Source organism: Lutzomyia longipalpis, chromosome 4 (genome assembly GCF_024334085.1).
Source record: "Lutzomyia longipalpis isolate SR_M1_2022 chromosome 4, ASM2433408v1".
In the NCBI taxonomy this organism is placed as follows: domain Eukaryota; kingdom Metazoa; phylum Arthropoda; class Insecta; order Diptera; family Psychodidae; genus Lutzomyia; species Lutzomyia longipalpis.
In genome coordinates, this window is record NC_074710.1 from 12,436,788 (window position 1) to 12,456,949 (window position 20,162).

At 38.0% G+C, this 20,162-nt stretch overlaps 4 protein-coding genes across 18 annotated transcripts in view; 1 reads left to right on the forward strand and 3 right to left on the reverse strand.

The window, feature by feature from the left end:
• The window catches only part of LOC129796354 (kinesin-like protein unc-104), a 25,443-nt gene extending 17,631 nt beyond the window's left edge, over positions 1-7,812 (reverse strand). For 10 of the 15 annotated variants that reach the window (XM_055838197.1, XM_055838196.1, XM_055838195.1 and 7 more), the window contains exons 1-2: positions 7,682-7,802; positions 254-530 (exon numbers count right to left, since the gene is read on the reverse strand). In XM_055838197.1, the coding sequence (XP_055694172.1) occupies positions 254-436 (183 nt within the window). In that variant the 5' untranslated portion in view covers positions 437-530; positions 7,682-7,802. Of the gene's footprint in view, positions 1-253; positions 531-4,861; positions 5,036-5,395; positions 5,593-7,681 lie in introns of those variants that run through there. The other 5 variants (XM_055838191.1, XM_055838184.1, XM_055838183.1 and 2 more) reach the window with 4 other exon arrangements.
• Positions 7,813-7,980: 168 nt separating this feature from the next.
• Positions 7,981-9,745, reverse strand: LOC129796359 (zinc finger protein 765-like). The gene is made up of 2 exons (XM_055838206.1): positions 9,276-9,745; positions 7,981-9,198 (listed from the first exon to the last, which is right to left on the reverse strand). Exons 1-2 carry the CDS (start codon positions 9,605-9,607, stop codon positions 8,472-8,474), a joined length of 1,059 nt encoding a protein of 352 aa, XP_055694181.1. The 5' UTR covers positions 9,608-9,745; the 3' UTR covers positions 7,981-8,471.
• LOC129796358 (sister chromatid cohesion protein DCC1) lies at positions 9,709-11,313 on the forward strand. Its single transcript, XM_055838205.1, has 2 exons — positions 9,709-9,884; positions 9,948-11,313. Exons 1-2 carry the CDS (start codon positions 9,847-9,849, stop codon positions 11,191-11,193), a joined length of 1,284 nt encoding a protein of 427 aa, XP_055694180.1. The 5' UTR covers positions 9,709-9,846; the 3' UTR covers positions 11,194-11,313.
• LOC129796357 (transcription elongation regulator 1) lies at positions 11,240-19,946 on the reverse strand. Its single transcript, XM_055838204.1, has 8 exons — positions 19,714-19,946; positions 18,278-19,648; positions 17,449-17,738; positions 17,000-17,363; positions 16,783-16,933; positions 12,322-12,562; positions 11,676-12,262; positions 11,240-11,604 (listed from the first exon to the last, which is right to left on the reverse strand). The coding sequence occupies exons 1-8, from the start codon at positions 19,839-19,841 to the stop codon at positions 11,311-11,313; spliced, it is 3,426 nt and encodes a 1,141-aa protein (XP_055694179.1). The 5' UTR covers positions 19,842-19,946; the 3' UTR covers positions 11,240-11,310.
• Positions 19,947-20,162: the final 216 nt, after the last annotated feature.

Sequence of the window (20,162 nt, forward strand, 5' to 3'; positions counted from 1 at the left end):
TCAAATGTCTTATTGAAACTCAAAAATAAAGCATAAACCTTTTGCCTAATTTGCACTCAATTTTATTACCTAATAAATCCTCAATTTAATCTGCAAACTAGATAAAAATTGAGCCCACATTACACAAAAGTTTCGTACAAATAAGACATTTTTTTAGTGTTCAATAAGACATTTAAGAGCAGACTTGCAATTTTTTGCGTGTCAATTAGACAAAATTTCATTCACATTTTATTATTCATTAAAAATTACTCACATCATGTGACCAATATGAATAATCAAAGTTGAATCTCTTGACTGAATCATTTGATCCTGGTGGTACTTTGGGATTAACAATGCACGTTGTGGCCCCACTCATTTCAATTATGCATTTTGACTCGCGCGTTATTTCGCGCGTATTGAATGGGCGCACCCGAACTGCCACCTTTACGGACGACATCGTAAAATACTCTTCTTTGCTATCTCTCACTCACCCACACCTTATTGGCGGCGTGGCGTACCTAAGCGTACAAAGACGCTCAGTTAAATGAAATCTATAAAAAGAACCATGCAAATGTTGGTTAGAATTTTAAATAAAATAACATCGAACTAGTTTCATCATTTTTTATTGAATTATTGGAGTGAAAAAAAAAGATCAATATGGGATTTGAACCTATAATATTCATGAGAATCACATTCTATTCGAAAAAAACAACGATTAGAACCTCTCGGCTATCTAATGCATATAATTTTTCCATGTTTGATTTATTGAAAATTAAGAGAAAATCAAAGAAAAAATCATCTCTTTGCCTGAGGAAAACACCTACAATTGAAGGAAAATTATCAGCCGCAAAAAAAATCCAATTCTGAGGCTTTTTTCAGCTGTGATTCCTTTTAAATCCCCGTCAATTAGTACAGATAATCCCGACTCTGAGTATTCCTTGGAATTTGTGTCTTTCTCCTCAGCAGCCTTCTAATATGCCGGCTTAAAATGATCTTTTTACATGGAAAAATCTCTTTTTTTGCTTATTTTATAAAATAAAATCTCCTGAACCTTTTGCTTCTTCTCCAGAATATTCATTTTTCATTTGATTATTGCGCAAAACGACGGGGAAAAAGGAAAAGAAAACATCACCACGAATTTTAAGCACGAAAAAGACACAAAGAAACCTTTCCCGCGAGGATGTACATTGCTTTGGAAATTGAGGAAGCATATTGAGAGATGCAAAAAAAAAAGAAGAAAATCACCCCATTGAGACACAATTTATTCGATGTATTAGAATTCCTCCCACCCTCTCCTCTTTCTCTCCCTCTCTCTTTGCCAAAAAAAGGCCCCGTCGTATTGAATTCCATTGGTTGTTGGTACAAAAACAAGGAGGATGAGAGAAAAATTCCAAAGAGATGGGAAATGGAAAAATGAAATGGTTGCAGATCAATGTGGGGGTGGTGGATGGCTTATTTTGGGGCGGTGTATACATAATAAAATTATTCGTCATATGCTTTTCTCCTCTATTTTTCCCCTCTTGGCACCCCTAAATCAAGTCCTTGCTTTTCACCCAGGACTTCACCATCATGGGAAGCATTACACATACCCCCTTCATTCAATATAATAAAGAAATTGCAGAAGAAAACCCACGCAAGAGCACGAGAATTTTCTTTTCTCTCGTTGTATTGCCTGCCGAAAAAGGTTCAAAAATCCCCTTTCTAGAGGCCAAGGAGAGAGAAAAAAATTGCAGACGTGACTCACAGGGAGGAGGAGTATGAGATGGAATAATATTGGATTTCTCGCAGCCATGTCCTGCCACATTGTAGATGGGGGCAAATATAGACTCCATTTGCCGTGCAATTTTGAATATATACACATATTTGGTGACGACGAGTCGCCCGATTACGAGGATTAAGTCTATACAGCTATTTTTGAGTACATACAGCAATGGAAATTATACAAGGATTTGCTGACGCACGAGGACTCTTCTCCCATTTCCATTTTTTTCTCCACTGCAAATGAAACCCAAATGAAAAGGGGTTAATTTGCAAAGAATATGGCTAAATAACAAGAGTGTAGGCTACACAGACACTTGTTCAGGACGAATAAGGATTGTAATCTAAACCGAATGGATTTTTTTTCTTATTGCCAAAACTTTCCTTTCTAGAATTATAAGAATTTAACGGAGTGCTTTGGGATTTTTTAAATTGAGAATTAGAGATTTCTTAACAATATTATCGGTAATTGTATTTGAATTTATTATAGCGTTTGACAATTCTTTCAAAAAAAATCTAACGTTTAACGTTTCTGTTTCTTTTCAAGTGTTTGAAGTTTTTTTTTTCTAACGTTTATCGTTCCCTTTCTAACGCTAGACATTTTTTTCTAACGTTTCACAACTGCCGTATTTTTTCTAAAGTTTGAGATTTCTAATCTAACACTTGATGCTCCTTTTCTAGTGTTTGACGTCTTTTTTCATTATTTATGCATTTTTTCTATATTTTAACGTTCATTTTCTAAAGCTTGATGTTACTTTTTAATATTTGACGTTCATTTTGTAATGCTTGACGTTTCTTTTCTTACGTTTGACGTTAATTTTGTAATGCTTGACGTTTCCTTTCTTACGTTTGACGTTCATTTTCTAACGCTTGAAGTTCCTTTTCTAATATTTGGCGTTTCTTTTTTAACAGTTTTTTTATCGTGCTGGAAATTTTCCTTTTTTGCTTGAAAATGTATTTTATGAATCTTAAAAAAGTCTTTAAGTTAGTCTTAACTTTTTGAAATTTTAAGGGTGTTTAGACACTTAATTAATCCCTCTTCCTGGTTCAGTCTCTAGCTGATCAATATCTCAATTTCAAGATTTTAAAGAGATTTTTATAGATTTCTTTCTCGTCTATTTAATGCTAAAAACTTTTTTCTTTGTGAAATCTTTCTTCGAAGAATTAAGAGAAAAAAAAACTTTGTCCCCTTAAAAATTCAATTATTCCAATAAATAGAAAGAAATAAAATAAATTCATTAAAAAGAAAGGATTCAAGCTGAAAGTCAATCATAACGCGTCCAGTTATTAGAGTTGGTATACCACAACGCGGATGGGTCAGTCTATGCGTTGTAATTTAATTTTTAAGTAGTATTAGTAGGCAAAGTTGATTTTTTTATGAAATTCATCAATTCGAAAGACAAAAATGGTTATATCTCAAGTTCTATTGCACATACAGAAATTTCTTGACTAGTTTTGGAAAGGTATTGAAATAAACTATAATCTGACATATATTTCGATACATTTCAAGGTCACTTCCAGAACACAAAATAGCGGATTTTTGTTCTACCAAAACAGTTTTTTGGACTTTTTGTCCTCAAGGAATGGTTTTAGAGGTTTCTGATGTTCCAGAAAGTTGTTGAGAAGTGCAAAACCTTTAATTTGATACCAAATTGAGCAAAATCGGGCAATCCGTTCAAGAGATATGACTCTTAGAACTTTTCAAATTCAAGAATTTTTCAAATGGCTATATCTTCTAAACGGTGACATAGAATTTCTTCATTTTTGGACTGATGAAAGATATTGAGTCAGGCTACAACATATCAAAATTTAAAGAAAAACGATAACAGATGTTGGGAGATATAGCCCCTTAAAGTTAGGCAATTTTTGTTTTTGTTTTTAGCGCCTTTTGCGGATGTTTCTGAAACTTGAAATGTTCTAGACAGTTGTAGGGCTTCTCAATACCTTTCATTTGATACTAAGATGATCAAAATCGGTCAAGCCGTTCTCGAGTTATATCGAAAAAACACTTTTTGCTTTAGGCCGCCATATTTGCTAAACCGCTTGACCGATTTTCAAGTATGATTTGTTGATGAAAACATCTCACTGAGCTCTACAACATACTAAAATTTCAGACCTCTAGCTTTAAGGGAACTGGTCGACGGTATTTCAAAATGACGGACGGCGGCCATCTTGGATTTTGAAAATGCGAAAAAATGAAATTTTACACCCACATTTCTATAGAAAACTTCAAACCCGAAGTCTCTATCTGTTACCGTTCTCGAGATATAAGGCAAAATGACGACCACCGGCAGGATAACCGGCAGGATAACCGGCAGGATAACCGGCAGGCCGGCCGGATCAAAAATTTTCCACCACCATTTTCGTAATATGGGAAGTCTAAAACGTGCTCATACCAAGTTTGAGCCCGATCTGAGGGGGTCGGTTTTTCCGACGATTACAATACTTGGTATGCCACGATTGTGGTATACCAACTAATAAGCAAAGCCTTGATGGGGCTTTACATTGTCAAAGTTGAAATATGAGACAAAAAAGCTCTGCAGGTGTTTTCCAATAAAGAAGTGCATAAAAAGATGAGTTTGGGAAGAGGGGAAAATAAATCTTTGTTAAACAAGAAGAACAGACAAAGAGTGAAAGTAGAGGAAGAGGGAAAAAAATCCATTTTCTGTAAATCATAATTATCGTAATTCCTCCCCATTTGCCGCACTTGTGCCAGACATCCACATAAACAGAGAAGTAGAGAGAGAAGATCAAGATATATTCCAACTGCGTAATTGCATATTTTATGCTCTCTCTTTGGCCGCCCAACCACCCCCCGAAAAAAAAATAACCTCTGAATTGCGTTGCTCCAACCCACCCGAAGGCCATCCCTGACTAAACGGAAGATGTAAATGTGGAGAAATTTCTGGTAAAGGTGATCAAAGAAATAGGGGGTGATTTAATTCACATCCTTAAGGGGTTTTTAGAGAAAAATTAAATTGTTTTCACAGTCCCAAAAGACAAATAAATCCATTTGGAAGGTCTATGATGGAGAAATCCCCAGGATGAGTCATCCTTTGCCATTAAATATTGACAAAATAGTGGGAGGGACGAATGAAGTTGAACGTCTGGGGCGCTTTCTTACCAAGAATTCTTCACTATTTCACCAAATTCTTCACACTCCGGCCACACTCTTGGCACACACAATCAATAAAATTGAATTAAATTGCAGAAAAAGTTGATATTGCACAAGAATTTTCACTGAGAAAACCCCCACAAAATGGCGCTACATCTTTTTTCCTTGACTTCCTCAACATTATGCGGAGGGAGAAAATGTGGTGAATCTGATGGAGACATTATAGGAGAAAGGGGAAAGGACGCACGCGTAGGAAGAATCATTGGAAAAATGGCTGAAGATTTTTCCCAAATAATATTTTCAAGGATTTTCCAAAGCAAACTTTATGCAATATTCTTCCTCACTTTACGCAACTTTGAACATTTTCATTTCAATAGGGAAAATAACTTTTGAAAATAAATAACAAAATTTCTAAAGGTTGAAAAGACAAATGTATTAGCTTATGTTCTAATGGAGCCCCATGTCGCCCCTTATTGATTAGAAAGTTAGAGAATTTCAAGGAAAAATAATCTCAAAACAAGAACTTCTAGAGGCCAGTCTTACATTTAAAAATCTCTTTTACAGGTAAGTCTAGCACCTCTCCCACGATACTTCACATTTGAAATTTTCTTTTCCACCCACGCAGATACACTGATAAATCCAATGAAGGTGATGCACCAAGAAAACCAATAAATTTCTTTACTTCACAGACAGAACAATTTTGGTTGTGGTGTTGCAGTGAAGAGCTCACAGGGGAGACTAACTGAAAGTGCTACTACGGCTCAACAGTTTCCAGTGAGTCTTTTTGAGTAAATTTGCGCATGGAAATAGCCAACATATTGATTTGACTTTCCCTTCAAAAGCAAACGAGGAAAAGCCCTCCACAATACATTCCTGTCTCGTGAGAGAATTTGTGGAAAATTGCGCGCGCAATTTTCCATTTTTCAATTTTCCAGTGTTTGACGTAAAGGAAAACCATATTGCCCCTCAATTTGGCACCCTTTTTCAACCACCCACCTTCCCCCTCATTTGTCTCCTGTCCTTTGAACCATGTTCCAGATTATTGATTTCACCAAGTCTCTGGACAATCATACACAACACAAACACATATGAAGAGAAAATCCATTTAATTGCCCATAATTGACTGCAGAATACATATTTTCCAAGAAGGGACCATTTATTAATTTAAAAGACAGGAAGTAGGACCTAAATTTATGATTTTACTATTGATTGGCACGAGTAAAAAGGACAATTTTTGGCATATTTTTTTTTTTATTCAAAATTTTAATTTCTTTGAATGGAAAATCCTTCCTGAAAGAATCAAAATTTCTCCTGTAAGTCCTAGACTTTTCTGTGAAGCCCTAAATTTTTCTTTGAATGCCTTACTATTAGAATTTTCTTTTCATTAATTGTGGGAGCCATTTAAACTGAATTAGATTTTTTGACGAACTAATTTCTCGAAAATTTCTACAAAAACTGAATATTTAGTTGAATATTATCCGTAGTTTTTGTAGAGAAGTTCCCTGTACGATATTCAAAACAACCTTACACTGAAACTCCACCTTCAAAACGAGAAATTAAATCAAATCTGGTTTGAAAGGAAATAAAAATGAATAAGAAGAAGAATCTTTGAGCTTTTCAATTGGTTAATAATTTCTGGCAACGTATTTTTATTGGCTGCCCCCACTTCGCTATATCATCACCTGAAATTTAATTGGAGGTGTCTGGTTGCAAGATTTATTTTAAAAAAAAAGAGGGCACCCAAATTTTGAACAAATTTTTCCTAAAAAAATCCTATTCGTTCCTCTTTTAATAAATAATTTTTCCTAAATTTTTTTAGCTGTGATTCTTTCTTGAAAGAAGCACAGCTTCTGTGTACACTCCAAAATGCAAAGTCATCAGATCGGGCTCAAACTTGGGATGACCACGAATTAGGGTCCCTACATTCCAAAAAACGTATGCGCCAAAAATCTTTCCGGCCGTCCGGCCGTCCGGCCGGAACCTTTTGCTATTTTTTTTTTCAAAATGATTTTTCTCTCAAAGATTTTTTTACATTTACCTTAAATCTTCGGTGTTGGATTTATTAGACAGAGGGGAGCCAAGCACGAGGCTATAGAATAATTTCTCTAATGAAGCATGAAGACCATGACTCACTGGGCTCAGCTGGGAACAAGAGGGGACTAGGGTATTGACCCTAAAGAGATTGAAAAAACGTCGCACAATCCTCGCAAAGGATTCCGCAAGATAATTTTCAAAAGAAGAGCCTCCGCCGTTCTTTCAGGGCATTGTCATTCATTAAAAATCTCAAGGATGGTCAGAGAATCCTCCAGGGTATGTCAGGGGGTACCTTCAGTGTGAAGAGGAACATAAAACTGACCACAGAAATGCAGCGGATTGTTAGGAAAGTGTGTGCTGTGTGTGAAAATTTCTTCTTGTGCTTGGAGGGAGAGGCTTTTCCGTGTATGCCTTCTGGGGGGTGGCAGATGGGGAGGAAGGGAGGTGTTTTTGGAAAGCGGCGGACACGCGAATGAGTCATGCAAGTTGTATGGTGCCAAGGAGTCCGAGGAGGAGCTCACCCCCCTATCCGTAGGGTGATTCACATAATTGTCCCTTTTTTTGCGATTGAACGTAAATTGAGGTCTTTCAGTGCTAATTTATGATCCGAGAAGCTTCAGGAAGTCCTTCTGAATCTCCTGAATTCCCCTTTTGTCGTGTAGGACAGCTGTGGTGAGCATTTTCTTTGATTTTCCCAATCCGAGGGAGAACTTCCACCCCATTGTTTGCAACATATTGATCAAAAAAGAAAAACATCCCCAAACACCTGAAAATTTCTCATTTTCCTCCACTTACCACGTCTTTTGAATGCTGTTATTCCTCTCCTCTGCTTTTATTGCCTTTTCACGGTCACTTTATCACAATTTTCACCAAATTTTCACACTTTGTTCCGCGAAGGTACGGAAAATTCATACAGAAGAAAATTCACTTTCTTCTTCTTCTTTATGTATCACTCACATCGCATGCTGAAAATTCAAATAAGAATCCGTTTTTAACACCCTGAATTCCAGCAGGGAGGAGAAAAAATAAAATGTATTTTCCTTCCATTTAAGACCATTTTCCTCTAAAATCTTACAAGAAAAAACTTCAAATAATTCTTTTAAGAAAAACTTTATTACATCAGCAATTTATTTACAATTTTTAGCACTCTAAAAGAGACAAATTAAACAATCTGTAAGCTATTTTGATTAGAATTTTACATGGATTTATCTTTTTTCTTTCAAATTACTCTTATGGGCTGAAATAAATTGTGAATTTTCACAATTCATGCTTATATTTTCCCTCTCTATATTGTATTACTTTACTCTATTGAATTAATTGCTACTTCTTAAGATTTATCTTTTCATAATTCTTATAAGATATTCAGCTTATTTTATTATTTTTTTCAATTGATAGCATTTTTTTCCTATTGGATTTTAATGATTTAATAATAAATTAAATCCCTTCCTCCACCTAATTTTCTCGCGGATGACACTCAATGATAATCAGGGGGGAAGATTGTTGGCTGCAACGATGGGGTGGTGTCAAATGTTTGCGCTAGGGGAACATCCACAGATTCCCGCTCATCCACCCCATCGTGCCTGTCCTATAGCTGCGGCGGTACTTTTGTGCCCCATTTCACGTGCAATTGCATGTGATTGCGTGCGTGATCACGCCTCGCGAAGGCTTTTGAGCAAATTTCACATTTATGTCTCTTCTCCCCCGTGTGCACCTTCATGTGACGATTCTTGCACGACGGATGGGAGAATTCTTTGCCACAGAGTTCACATTTGAACAATTTCTGATCATTGTGGGTATTCAGGTGGGCCTTGAGGCTCCTCTTGCGACTCCACGCCTTCCCACATATCTCACACACGTAGCTCTTGAGACCCCCATGCCCTTGTACGTGGAAATTGAGATTACCCTGCGTTGTGTACGTCTTTGGGCAGAGATGGCACTTGTAGGGACGCTCCTTGGTGTGTGAGCGCATGTGAATTTCAAGATTGTGTCGATAGTCGAAAGATTTGGAGCATAAATCGCAGAGAAATTCCTTCTCACCCGTGTGCACCCGCATATGCCGACGAATTTTCTCCACGCTCACGAAGGTTTTGGAGCAGATGTCGCAGAGGAATTGCTGTCGTCGATGCAGCTTCATGTGACTCCGGTAGCTGCGACGTGTCTTGAGTGTTTTATTGCACAAATTGCACTTTACGCGCCCTTCCTCGAGAATATAATCATATTTTATACTCTTCCCGCGCTTCTTTCGCATCACTCTGGGTCCTTGATGCTCCACCAGGGGTTTAATGTCTTCATCATCGAAAAAATCCGTAGAACTGAAAGACAAAAGGAATTTGTCGAATTTGTAGACTTTAAGACCCTCTTCTTGGGCAGAATAGCCTCAAGAACATACTCTTCTTCCTCTTTTGCCGATAGCTGGAGCGTCGTGATGGGTTCGAGGCTCTCAGCAGCCTCCACAGCTTCCACATACTCTTCATGCGGCTGATCGACATCAATTACCTCCTCCCGCTCATCTTTTATTGCCGGCAGGAAGAGGAATTCATGCGAATCCGGAAGTATGTCATGCCCCACGAAGATTTCCGTCGCGAAAACTTCCTCGCCAGCGGAATTATTTTCAATTTTTACAATATTAACTTTCTGTTTACAAAACACCAGGGTTGTCTTGTTGCTCTTCGAGGAGACACTCTCAAATGCCTGGCAACCATAAACTAATATTCGGCACATTGTGCACCACCTTATCTTTCACCGCAATCCAACTAATTTTCCCTTTTTTTCGTGAGTTTTCACGCTTTTCCGGCAAGTTTTTTGTAAGAAGTAAAATTCTCTAAAGAAAATAAACAAAACTTTGTGAAAATGTCAAATGATTCGGCAACAATCGGTGTGTCTTCGTTTAATTTCGTAAATTCGGGCAGTGGATTTTTGGCGGGAAGTCTGTTGTAAGGTTTTTCCTTGAAACAGCAACAATGCAATCTCAAGAAGCCTCCCAGTCTTCCCAGCCAGAGTAAGTTCATCTTCCCCTCTAAACTGTTAATTTATAACTAATTCTCACGACTTCCTCTTGCAGGATCTACCAAAGGAGTCTCGATGATGTTCACTCCACAATTGCCCATGCAAAGTTGGAGGAGAGAAATTTGACGGATCTCACCCAGGCACTCTACTTCCCGGAATCAACGACGGATGATTCGTCAAATTTGAAGCTATTGGAGCTCAATCCGCACCTCTTGGAGCACATAACTGAAGGGAATACCCTCCTATTTAAAGGTGGTCTCAATGAGAATGTTGTGCTGTGCACAAAGAGCAAGACGTTTGATTTGAAGGAAGCAGAAGTTTCCAATAGTATCTGCCTTGTGCCTTGTTTGAAGTTCGCCGCGGAAACGAGTCATAGTCCACTGAAGACAAAATCCACAGGGGCTAACAATTCCGCCGACAGTAGCCTCGAAGAAGACACCGAAGATCATCTCAATCGTTCAGACATCACCCTGGAACGAAGGGATGTGCTCAAAATCTTCCAGGAATACTTTGAGGTGCGCGAAATTCAACCGAGATTCCGAAAACTTCATGATTTGCTGCAAATGACACGCTATTCGGGTCCTGAAAATGAATACTGTATCGAGAGGAAGCTTCTTTTCACGCGACAGCAACTCCTAGACACCACCCAATGCAGTGAGGAGGAATTTGCTGAAGGATTGAAGATCGTACGAGCCATTGAGATTGATCAGTACATGCGTGTGCTGGAGATTGAGTACGAATTTCGTGTGATTGGCCTCCTCCTTGGGGTGATTGATGAAAATTCTTGGGCTCTGGACGCTGTAGATCGTGAGGAATCCATTGCAGCTCTATGCGAAATTATTCCCGAAGGTATTCTTCGAGCTGTATTTGCCCATTACACCCATCCAAGTGCCAATAATGCGGGAAAATTCACCTATATTGAGGAGAAAGTTTGTCGAATCATGGCCAGGAGTATCCTTAAGCCTGGATTGAAGTTCTACATTGAAGATTTTTTAACCACGTGGCAGGAAACTCTTCCGGAAGGGATGAAAATCAATGAGAAATACTTACGTGGAATCGGTGTGATTGACAGAGACTCCAAAATGCCCTGCGTTCGTACCCTGCTCGAGACGAGTCTTCCCACAGGTCAGCAAGAACGCTTCCAGGTTCTCTTTCAGGCTAAGCAATCGTGGACACTGGACGAGATTGAACCCTACGTGGAGTGCTTTACCACACCAACGGTCACAGTGACGTCTATCCTCAATAGATTTGCCAGATCAATGAATCAAGATGGGCAGAGGGTCTACCTATCCAAGCACTGAATGAATATCAATAAAAGCCTTTTTTTGTTCTCAAGAAATTCACAAATTGATGATTAAATTTTATTTGTATGATGGAGAGATTATAGAGACAATAAATTTCGGAGATGGTAAGTTAATTTACTTTCTACGTGTTGATTCACTAGCAGTCGGGGGTGGTGGCGGTCCCCGTTTATTGAGATCCTCAAGATGATGCAAAATCATTTGTGTCCTCTCATGGGCAATGTGCTCCAAAACAAGGTATCTCTTGTCATTCTTCAGTATCTCCTCAATTTCCCTGAGATGATTTGGGTTATCTTTGAGTGTATCAAAACTCTTGTGGGTAATCAATTTGCATTCCTGCAGCAGCTCCCTGAAGGATGACTTTGCCTCAACTGTTTTATCTCGTACATACTCACGGAATTCCCGTTCGCACTGAAAGAATTTTTAAAATAAATTATTTTTAATGATTTTTTTTTATATTAAAATTAAATCTTTCTTCTCACCTTTTCACTGCTGTTGTATTTTAAGTATCTCGGATCCTCCTTGATGAGCCTTTTAACCTCCTTCCAGGAGCTTGTCAGCTCCAACTGTACCATTTCATCGAGCATCTCACGGAATTTATCTCTCTTCTTCTTCGCCAAGCTCCCAATGTGATCATTGAAGATTCTCTCGCGATCCTCACGCTCCAGCTGCTCCACCAATTCCCATCGATGATCCTTCCGCAGTTGCTTCTTCACCTCCTTCCACGTGAGATCAGCATTCCGTACGAGATCAGCAAGGAGAGCTGTAAAATGCCGAATTGCCTCATCGCGCTTATGGTGCTCACGCTCCTTGTCGCGATCACGCAAATGCGTTGCAAGTGTTCGCTGAACTTCCTTCTCGCGCTCCTTAATGCTCGCTTCTGCCCTTATTTGACGCTCACGCTCTTTCTGTTGTCGATCTGTTTCCTCATCTGACGTTGGCGGATGTTCACCCTCCTCCTGATCCACCGATGACTCTCTCCCCCTATCGCTGCTATCCTTGCGACTGTCGCGTCTTTTCTTCTCCTTTTCCTTCTCCTTCTCACGATCCTTACTCTTATCGCGTTTTCCTTTAAATCATAATTTTTTAAATTAAATTTTCCCAATAAAGATTTTTTTCTTTTTTTACCTTTCTTCTCTTTCTTCTCACGCTCCTTCTCCCTGTCCTTTTCCTTCTCCTTCTCCTTAGCACGCTTCTTCTCCTCCTTCATAATTCTGCAGTACTCATGGAAGTAATCCTCCCGTAGGACACCACTCTCAACTGCCCGATAACGTGCATCCGTCTCAATGCGCTTCTTCACATCCACCCATCGACAGTGTCTGTCAATTTCGGGATTATCTTTTAGCATCTCAATAAATTCCTTTCTCACCTTGAGGAGATACAAAAAGAACGGAGAAAACTCCATGTTAGATAATCCTGATATGGGCAGGTTTTTTCTCTTATTTCTTATCTTAAATAAAATCTTAAATTAATTTCTTTAAAATTATACTTATTACAAAGATAAAATGAGAAGGATTTAATTTAAAAAAAATAACGATATGTAGCCAGAAATCTATTTAAGGGTGAATTTAATGTAATTTTTATTTTTTTTTTAAATAAATTATTGATATTTGTCTCCTAACGTTTGACATTTCTAAAGATTGACGCTTGTTTTAACATTTGTCGTACATTCTATTACATTTGACATTTTATCTAAACTTTGACGTTTAATTTTCAATATTTGACTTTTCTGTCCTTACGTTTGACGTTTGATTTTCAATAATTGACGTTTATTTTCAATTTTTGACGTTTATTTTACTAAATGTTTGACATTTATTCTGACATCTGGCTTCTTTCTTCTTTAGTTCGTTCCTTTTCAGAGAAATCCTTTTCATTTTTTTTCTTTACTTTCATTTAAAAATTTTTGAGAAAAAAATGCTGAAAAAGAATTTAATTAGGCTGAAAGAGATATTTCAATTAGTTGATTTTCTTTTATCATTCCAAAATATAACTGACGCGCATTTATTTAAGTAAATTTTCATGTCTTTTGCAAAGTTATTTCTTTCACCAACAACGATGAATATTGATAGTTATAATAATTAAAAAGAGATATTTAAAAAAAAATGAAAAATAAAAATCAGAAAATCAAAAATTTCTTGTCAATTTTCATCGCTGTTGATTCCTCTAGAAAAAAAATTCCTGTATAATTCTTTTGGGCTTTTCTTTTCTTTAAAAAATGTACCATTTTTTCACTCTCTCTCAATCTTCCTTCTCTCTTTCTCACTCTCTTTCTGAATGGACTTTGCTATCAGAGGAGGAAGGTGTGTGGGAACGTGATCTCGCGCGTGTTTGTGTGCCATTCGTGGGGGAGTTGGGGAAGCTTCGTACTGTCCAGTTGGGCTTCTACTGAGTCGTTGGATTCCCTCCCCTAAGTCACTTCCTGCCTCGGCACCACAAGGAGAAGAAGAAGGAGAAACACACGAGGCATCGTTGATGTCTTGAAAAATTCACACAAGGCGCTCGTCAATTGGATGTAAGATTGTTTTTTTTTAAATCGAAAAATTATTTAACTTTTTTCTTATTTTTTTTTTTTTTGTAAATATACTTTCAAGATTTTTTTTTGTTTCTTTAATGTAAATTAAAAATAAAAATAAATATAAATTTACCTTTGAAGATCTGAAAAGTAAAAGTTAGGTATTTTTTTTCCTTTCGAAAATATTTAAATCTTAATTCTATTAACACACTGACGACGGGTAAAATACTTCCCAAAGGTTTTTTACGCGACATGTAACAATTAGTCACTGGCGTCCAGAAATGTTACCCGGTGGGACCATAGTGTGCTTATGTTCTTCGCACGTTATCAGAAAATATTTATTTGAAAGAATACTCACTTAAGTGAAACACAAATATTCTTTTAATATAAAATAATCGAAAACAAAACAATAAAAAAAAGAATAATATCAAATTAAAATACAATTTAAATTTCAAAAATCTTTCTTTAAGATTTCACTAACTGTTGTATGTTGAACATCAAATTCTAGCTCACAGAACAGTCAGGGGAATAGTTTAAATGGTATGATATTGGTGAAGAGAATTTTTTGGACATATTTGTCATTTTTTTTCTGATTTCAACATAACCGCACTTTTATATTTACATGGGAGAAAAAGTCAGATTTATGGGATAATTTCAATGAAAATCTCTCAGACGGGTTTCCTTTTTACTATTAAACATTTTCTTGCACTTTTTTTTATCACAAAAATTAAAATGAAGAATATAAGAGGAACATTTTCTTCTCGCAAAATATATAACCTAACTCATCTGAAGTTTTACACGATGAAATTTTCCGCTATAAAACACTTAAAATTAAATGTCCATGTGAATTTTCAGCTAGAACATTATTTTATAGCCTTAAGGGAAAGTTCTGGAAGCTTTTCTTTGCTAATTTATTCCATTATTCTCACTTTTTTCGGGCACCAGAATAAAAATTAGGTTATGTTGAAACGAGAAAATATGCCAGATATGTAAAAAAAAATGCTTAGCCATCCGTTCTGAACCATTTTGAGAATTTTCTAGAACTTACATTATTTTATATTAAAAATAAATGGTAATGATAACGTGAACGAGCGAGTAGGTTGATTTTTTTGTTCTAAAAATTCTGAAAACTTCATAATACATGTATTTAGCTAAAATCTTCTCTGTGACAGAGCAATTTAAAAAAAACTAGAATATTCTAAATATCCTTCTACTTATTTCTTGTTTTTTTTTTTAATTTTTGAAATTTTTTTTCCACTGACATGATATTTTTCATATTTTTTCTTTATAGGATAATAATATCTAAGAATGTTCTATTCGTTCTATTGTAAACATTGTAAATATCAAGATTAATAGATAGAATATTCTAGATAATTCCATTTTCTTGTCACAACTAATTTGAAATCTTTTAAATGCTGATTCCAAATCATTTCATAAATTTAATAAATAATAGATTTATTAATCATATATGAACACCTTACGAGTCAGCAATCAAAATTTGTTGAAAAAATGTTGGAGAAGTTTTCCTACCGGGTAAATGTCAAACGCAAAAAGAGTGGCAAATTGTTACAGCGTACAGAATTGAGAACTGTCAGTGGACGCCGATGTGCGTCAAGCCGTCCAGGATGTGTTAAGAATATAATATTATTTAATCATATTATTATATAAATGGGATATAGAAGAAAAGAAAAGAAGAATACGTACTGACATAGTACTGATTTCGACGAAGTATATAATTTTGTTTTTTTTTCAAAGAAAATAATTCTTTATGTATTTTTTTTATTCATTTCTCTGATAAAAAAGTCTAATTTTTAATGAAATTTTTTGTTCTTTTTCTTTCTTTCATCCTTTTTATTACTAAACCACTCATATCCTATATAAAGAAGACTATTCAGCTATGTATGGGAGTTGTCCTGGGACGAGAAAATAATTTTAGCCCACACAACCTTGTAGAGAATCAAAAGAGAATGAGAAATTGTTTAAGAAACTCTTTATTCTCCACTGGAATCACATAGAAAAAAGCCAACAAAGATTTCATACAAAATGCCCAAAAATCACAACCTAATTTTTTCCTTAAAATGTTTTAAAACATTCGTATTAATGTTTCGTAGTTACAAATTCAATCGGCATCGCAATCGAGAGGACATAAGACGTAACTTTTATGCTTCAGCAACGTTTCGCCTTTATTGGCATCATCAGGCTCTCTTGTACAAAGAAAAAAATTTTTCTTTGTACAATTGAGCCTGATGATGCCAATAAATTTGACGAAACGTTGCTGAAGCATAAAAGTTGCGTTTTACTATTGATTGAATAAATTTCAACAAATATCCAACAGTCGTTATGAAGTTTACACATTAACCCTTTAACGTCCAACGTGAAACATAAAAATATTGAAACATGCGCTCTTTTATCGCGATTTTTATTCTATGAATTTTTTTTAGAGGACTTTTCTCACTCAGAACGTCTTCTTTGGCCCCTTATGCGTGAATTTGATGCATTTTTAACATGGAAAAACAATTACATTCATAAATAATTGAAAAAATAAAATGTTTCACGTTTGGGTCAGCGTATGACCCAAAAAACCTTAAAGGGTTAATACAAATGTTTCGTAGTGGCAAATTCATCGAAGAAACATTAATGTGAATGTTTTGAAACATTTAAATGGAAAAAATTGGTAATAACATCGATTTTTTGGGCATTTTATATGAAATTTTTGCTGGCTTTTTTTCTAACTGAACACAATGGAAAATGAGGAGTTTCTTTAACGATTCCTTATCCTTTTTTGATTCTCTACAAGATCCTCTGGGTTAAAATTGTTTTCTCGGCCCAGGGCAATTCCCATATATAGCTAAAAAACCTCTTTATTGAGATACCCCGTGAAATTAATTAGTAGATGTGTGAATGTCCTTAAAAAAGAAATTCAAATAAATCTTTGGGGAAAACTCGTGTTTTTTTTTTCTCATAGTCATGAAACCTTGCAGAATGTCTGTTGCATCCTGCAGGACAGCTGGAGTACGTCCGTGTGGAGCGGGAGAAATAAAAAAAGGAGCCAAAATATAAATGAACTTTGAACTAACCTGTTCCTTCTTGAAGATTTTATCCTCTTTTTCGCGCTTCCGTAGATCCACAATGAACTCATTGAAGAGTCCTTCGCGCTCTCGCACTTTCTCGATTGCCTTGAAACGATCATCCTTTGCAAATCGCTGCACAAAGTCCGTGAAAGATGATCTGTGTGGATAAAGGAAAATTTAGAAAAACTCTAAAGGCTTTTTTTTTTAAAATAAAACAACTTACTTCCCGTGCAGATTGGCCGATTCCATGAGAGCACGAAAATCTTCACGCTTCTGCCGCATTTTGTTGCGCTTCTCACGACGTTCCTCCTCAGCACGCTCCTTGACGTACTTCTCGAAGACTTGCTTACGCTCCCTGGACGTTAGCAGCAAATATCTGGGATCAAAGACAATTTTGTGTAATTCCTTTTCCCATGTACTAAAAGCTGAAACATCTTTCTCCTTGAGCATCTCCTTGAATGACTTGACGCGAATGTCCAGTGGTACGAGGGCACGTTCACGTGAAGCTCTCACCTCTGCCTCCATGGCTGCTTCCTTGCCAATGTCCCCGCGATTCCGGTCGCTGCTCTTTGTCCCCACGATGGTTACTGTGGCCATTCAATTAAAAAAAAAAAGAAAGAGTTATTGATAAGAAATTCTCACAGAGAATACAATTTGTTCAAAACTACCCACCATCGTCATCTATTTTGACCTTTTTCGTTGGTGTCTCGTCACTTTCATCACTTGAATCCGATTCCGAACGCTTCTTCGGTGACTCTGCTGCATTCTGCTTTGTCTCCTCCTTAGCTGCTGCCACACTATCAGCTCCACTGGATACACTGCTGGCAAGTTGCTCGGGAGGCGTTGACACGGCTTTATCCACATCTGCACGTTCCAGGAGATCTTCCGGACGCTCCCACACGGATGTCCTTGTTGAGGGATTGTAGAAGAAGACTCTCCCATCTCCCGTCCAAACTACACACCTTTAAAACAAAGGAAACGAATTCTTATCTTATAGAGCTCTTCTACCACTTTTTGATAAAAATTTTAAAATTGAATTTTCTTAAAACCAAAAAATACAGCAACTCGAAGTTTGTACACTTTTTGAATAAACTTTCCTTCCCGGAACTGTTTGATGTGCATCCCGGAAAGTGCCGTAAGAGCCTGGAAGTTGTGTATTCATCCTGCATATTGCATCAGGATGTTTCTAAGGGATCTTTGGAATTTCCTTTTCAACTTCCGACTGATCTTTGATGTCATTTAGGGGTCAAAATTTGAATCTATAAAGATGCTTCACGCAATTACAAAGGGGATTTCCTAAATGGACAGATTTTAACGACTAAATGACATCAAAGATCAGCCGGGTATTGAAAAGAAGATTCCTAAAATTCCTTAGAAACTGCCTGAAGCAATGGGCAGGATGCCTGCACAACTTCCAGCCACTTATAGAACTTTCCGGGAACACATCAAACCGTTCCGGGAAGAAAAGTTTACAAACATCAAGTTTGCTAAGAATACTCACCACGGTGTCCCACTGATTGGTGTACTAGAGATTGGTCTAGTTTTATCCTGCTGCTTTGCAACTTTTGCCTTTTCCTCTTCCTCCTTCTTCTTCCTTTCCGCTTCGGCTTTTCTCTTCTTCTCTGCCTTCGATTCAGACGATTCATCATCCTTCTTCTGCTGCTGTTGCTGCACCACTCCTTCTCCTTGAGGTTTCACAGCAAATCCCAGTGGATCAAATACAACACTTCCCTGAATTCCCGGCACTTGCTGCACCATACTCGGCGGGGGTACTTGATGCTGAGCTGGTGGTATGAGAGGTTGCTGCATAAGTGGGGGGTGATGCAGTGAATTTGTTTGGGCAGCAATACGAGCTGCATCCAAGTCACGAAGAGCCTGAGGGCGTTCCCAGACACTCTCCCCCTTGGCGGCATTGTAGTAGTATGGCCGTCCATCGGGTGCCTTGTGTTCCGTCCATTCGGCCGCCTTGGCCACAATGGTGGGATCAATGTCGCTGATTTTCTTATCCTGCTGCTCCTGATGCATTGCCCATGGCATATTGGGCGGAACACCCCATTGTGCGGGTGGGAAACCATGAAAACCCGGCGGGGGCATTGCAAAAGGTGCCTGTTGGTTATACTGCGGCGGTGGGGCACTCATGAAAGACTGCATCAGCGGTTGAGGTTGCTGTGTAGCCGGTGCAGCCTGCACTGGAGCTGCTTGAGCCACTACAGCTTGCTGTGGAACCTGCGCCACAACCGGATCTGTTTTTATTTCTCCCGGAATTGCCCCATTTTGCGCGGATTCCGTGACTGTAGCTACAGCAGAAGGATCTGTTGCATTTCCCGGGGTGTCACTCTGTGGAGTAACCCCTTCAGCAGCAGGTTGTACCTCAACTACTGCCTGATTTTGAGGTGTTTGCTGCACAGCTTGTTGCGGCGTTTGCTGTGGAGTCTGCTGTGCTTGCTGCTGCATCTGCTGTGTCTGCTGCTGAGCTGGATTTTTAGCATTCAATGCCTCAACTTCAGCTTGTGTCATGATTTTGATGTGTGGCCCCTCAGGGCGTGTCCACGTTGTCTCCCGACTAACGGCATGGTAGTAGTAGGATTTTCCTTCTTCCGTCTTTGTCTCCACCCACAATTCCTGCATTACGGGAGGTGCCTGCATCCCCTGAGGCCCGCCATACGGCATATGGGGATTCATCCCCGGTGGCCCATTCATGTACGGCGGCTGCCCCATGGGATTCCAGTCGTAGTTGGGCCCCTGGAAACGCGGCGGGGGACCTCCACCGCGACCACGATAGAAAGGAGGCTGCCCACGTCCTCGCATCATTCCACCCGGTGGCCCATATCCACGGCCACCAAAGCGAGGAGGAGGACCCCACGGGCGTCCCCTAATACCAACAAAAACAAATGCGTTAAAGGAGGAGAGAGAAAAATTGATTTTATTTCGTCTTACCGGAAGCCACCACGACCACCCTGCTGAAATCGATTAAATTCTTCCTCCCCTTCTTGCTCCACATTCTGCTGATCAGGTTGTTCATCTGTATCCATCTTTGTGGACTCCTTCGGTGTATCCACTTCCATATTTTTCTACTAATTTGGTTTGCGGAATGCAAAAAGAAAACTTTTTGAGAAGAAATCCACGAAAACACTAAAAAGGAAAGCTACCCATTAAACATTACTCCCGACTTTCCTTTGACGTTTACTGTGGAGTTTCTTAGGAAATGTCCTATGGGTACTTTGTTTATCTCTGGTGGATTCTTGAATTCTTCTTTTTAAAGATCTTAAAGATTCATAAAGGATTTATTACTTTATAGTACAAACATGTGAGATTGAATCTCTTACAAAATTGTCAAAGTTTTATCAAAATTAAAAACTAAAAAACAATAAAACTATAATCAGACT

Coding starts and splice junctions, on each gene's coding strand:
- LOC129796357 (XM_055838204.1), bottom strand. CDS start 19,841: ATGGAAGTGGATACACCGAAGGAGTCCACAAAGATGGATACAGATGAA. Junction 17,364..17,448: donor GGTCAAAATAGATGACGATG/GTGGGTAGTTTT, acceptor GAATGGCCACAG/TAACCATCGTGGGGACAAAG. Junction 12,563..16,782: donor AAATCTTCAAGAAGGAACAG/GTTAGTTCAAAG, acceptor TATCTCCTCAAG/GTGAGAAAGGAATTTATTGA.
- LOC129796359 (XM_055838206.1), bottom strand. CDS start 9,607: ATGTGCCGAATATTAGTTTATGGTTGCCAGGCATTTGAGAGTGTCTCC. Junction 9,199..9,275: donor TCGGCAAAAGAGGAAGAAGA/GTATGTTCTTGA, acceptor TTTGTCTTTCAG/TTCTACGGATTTTTTCGATG.
- LOC129796358 (XM_055838205.1), top strand. CDS start 9,847: ATGCAATCTCAAGAAGCCTCCCAGTCTTCCCAGCCAGA. Junction 9,885..9,947: donor TCCCAGTCTTCCCAGCCAGA/GTAAGTTCATCT, acceptor TTCCTCTTGCAG/GATCTACCAAAGGAGTCTCG.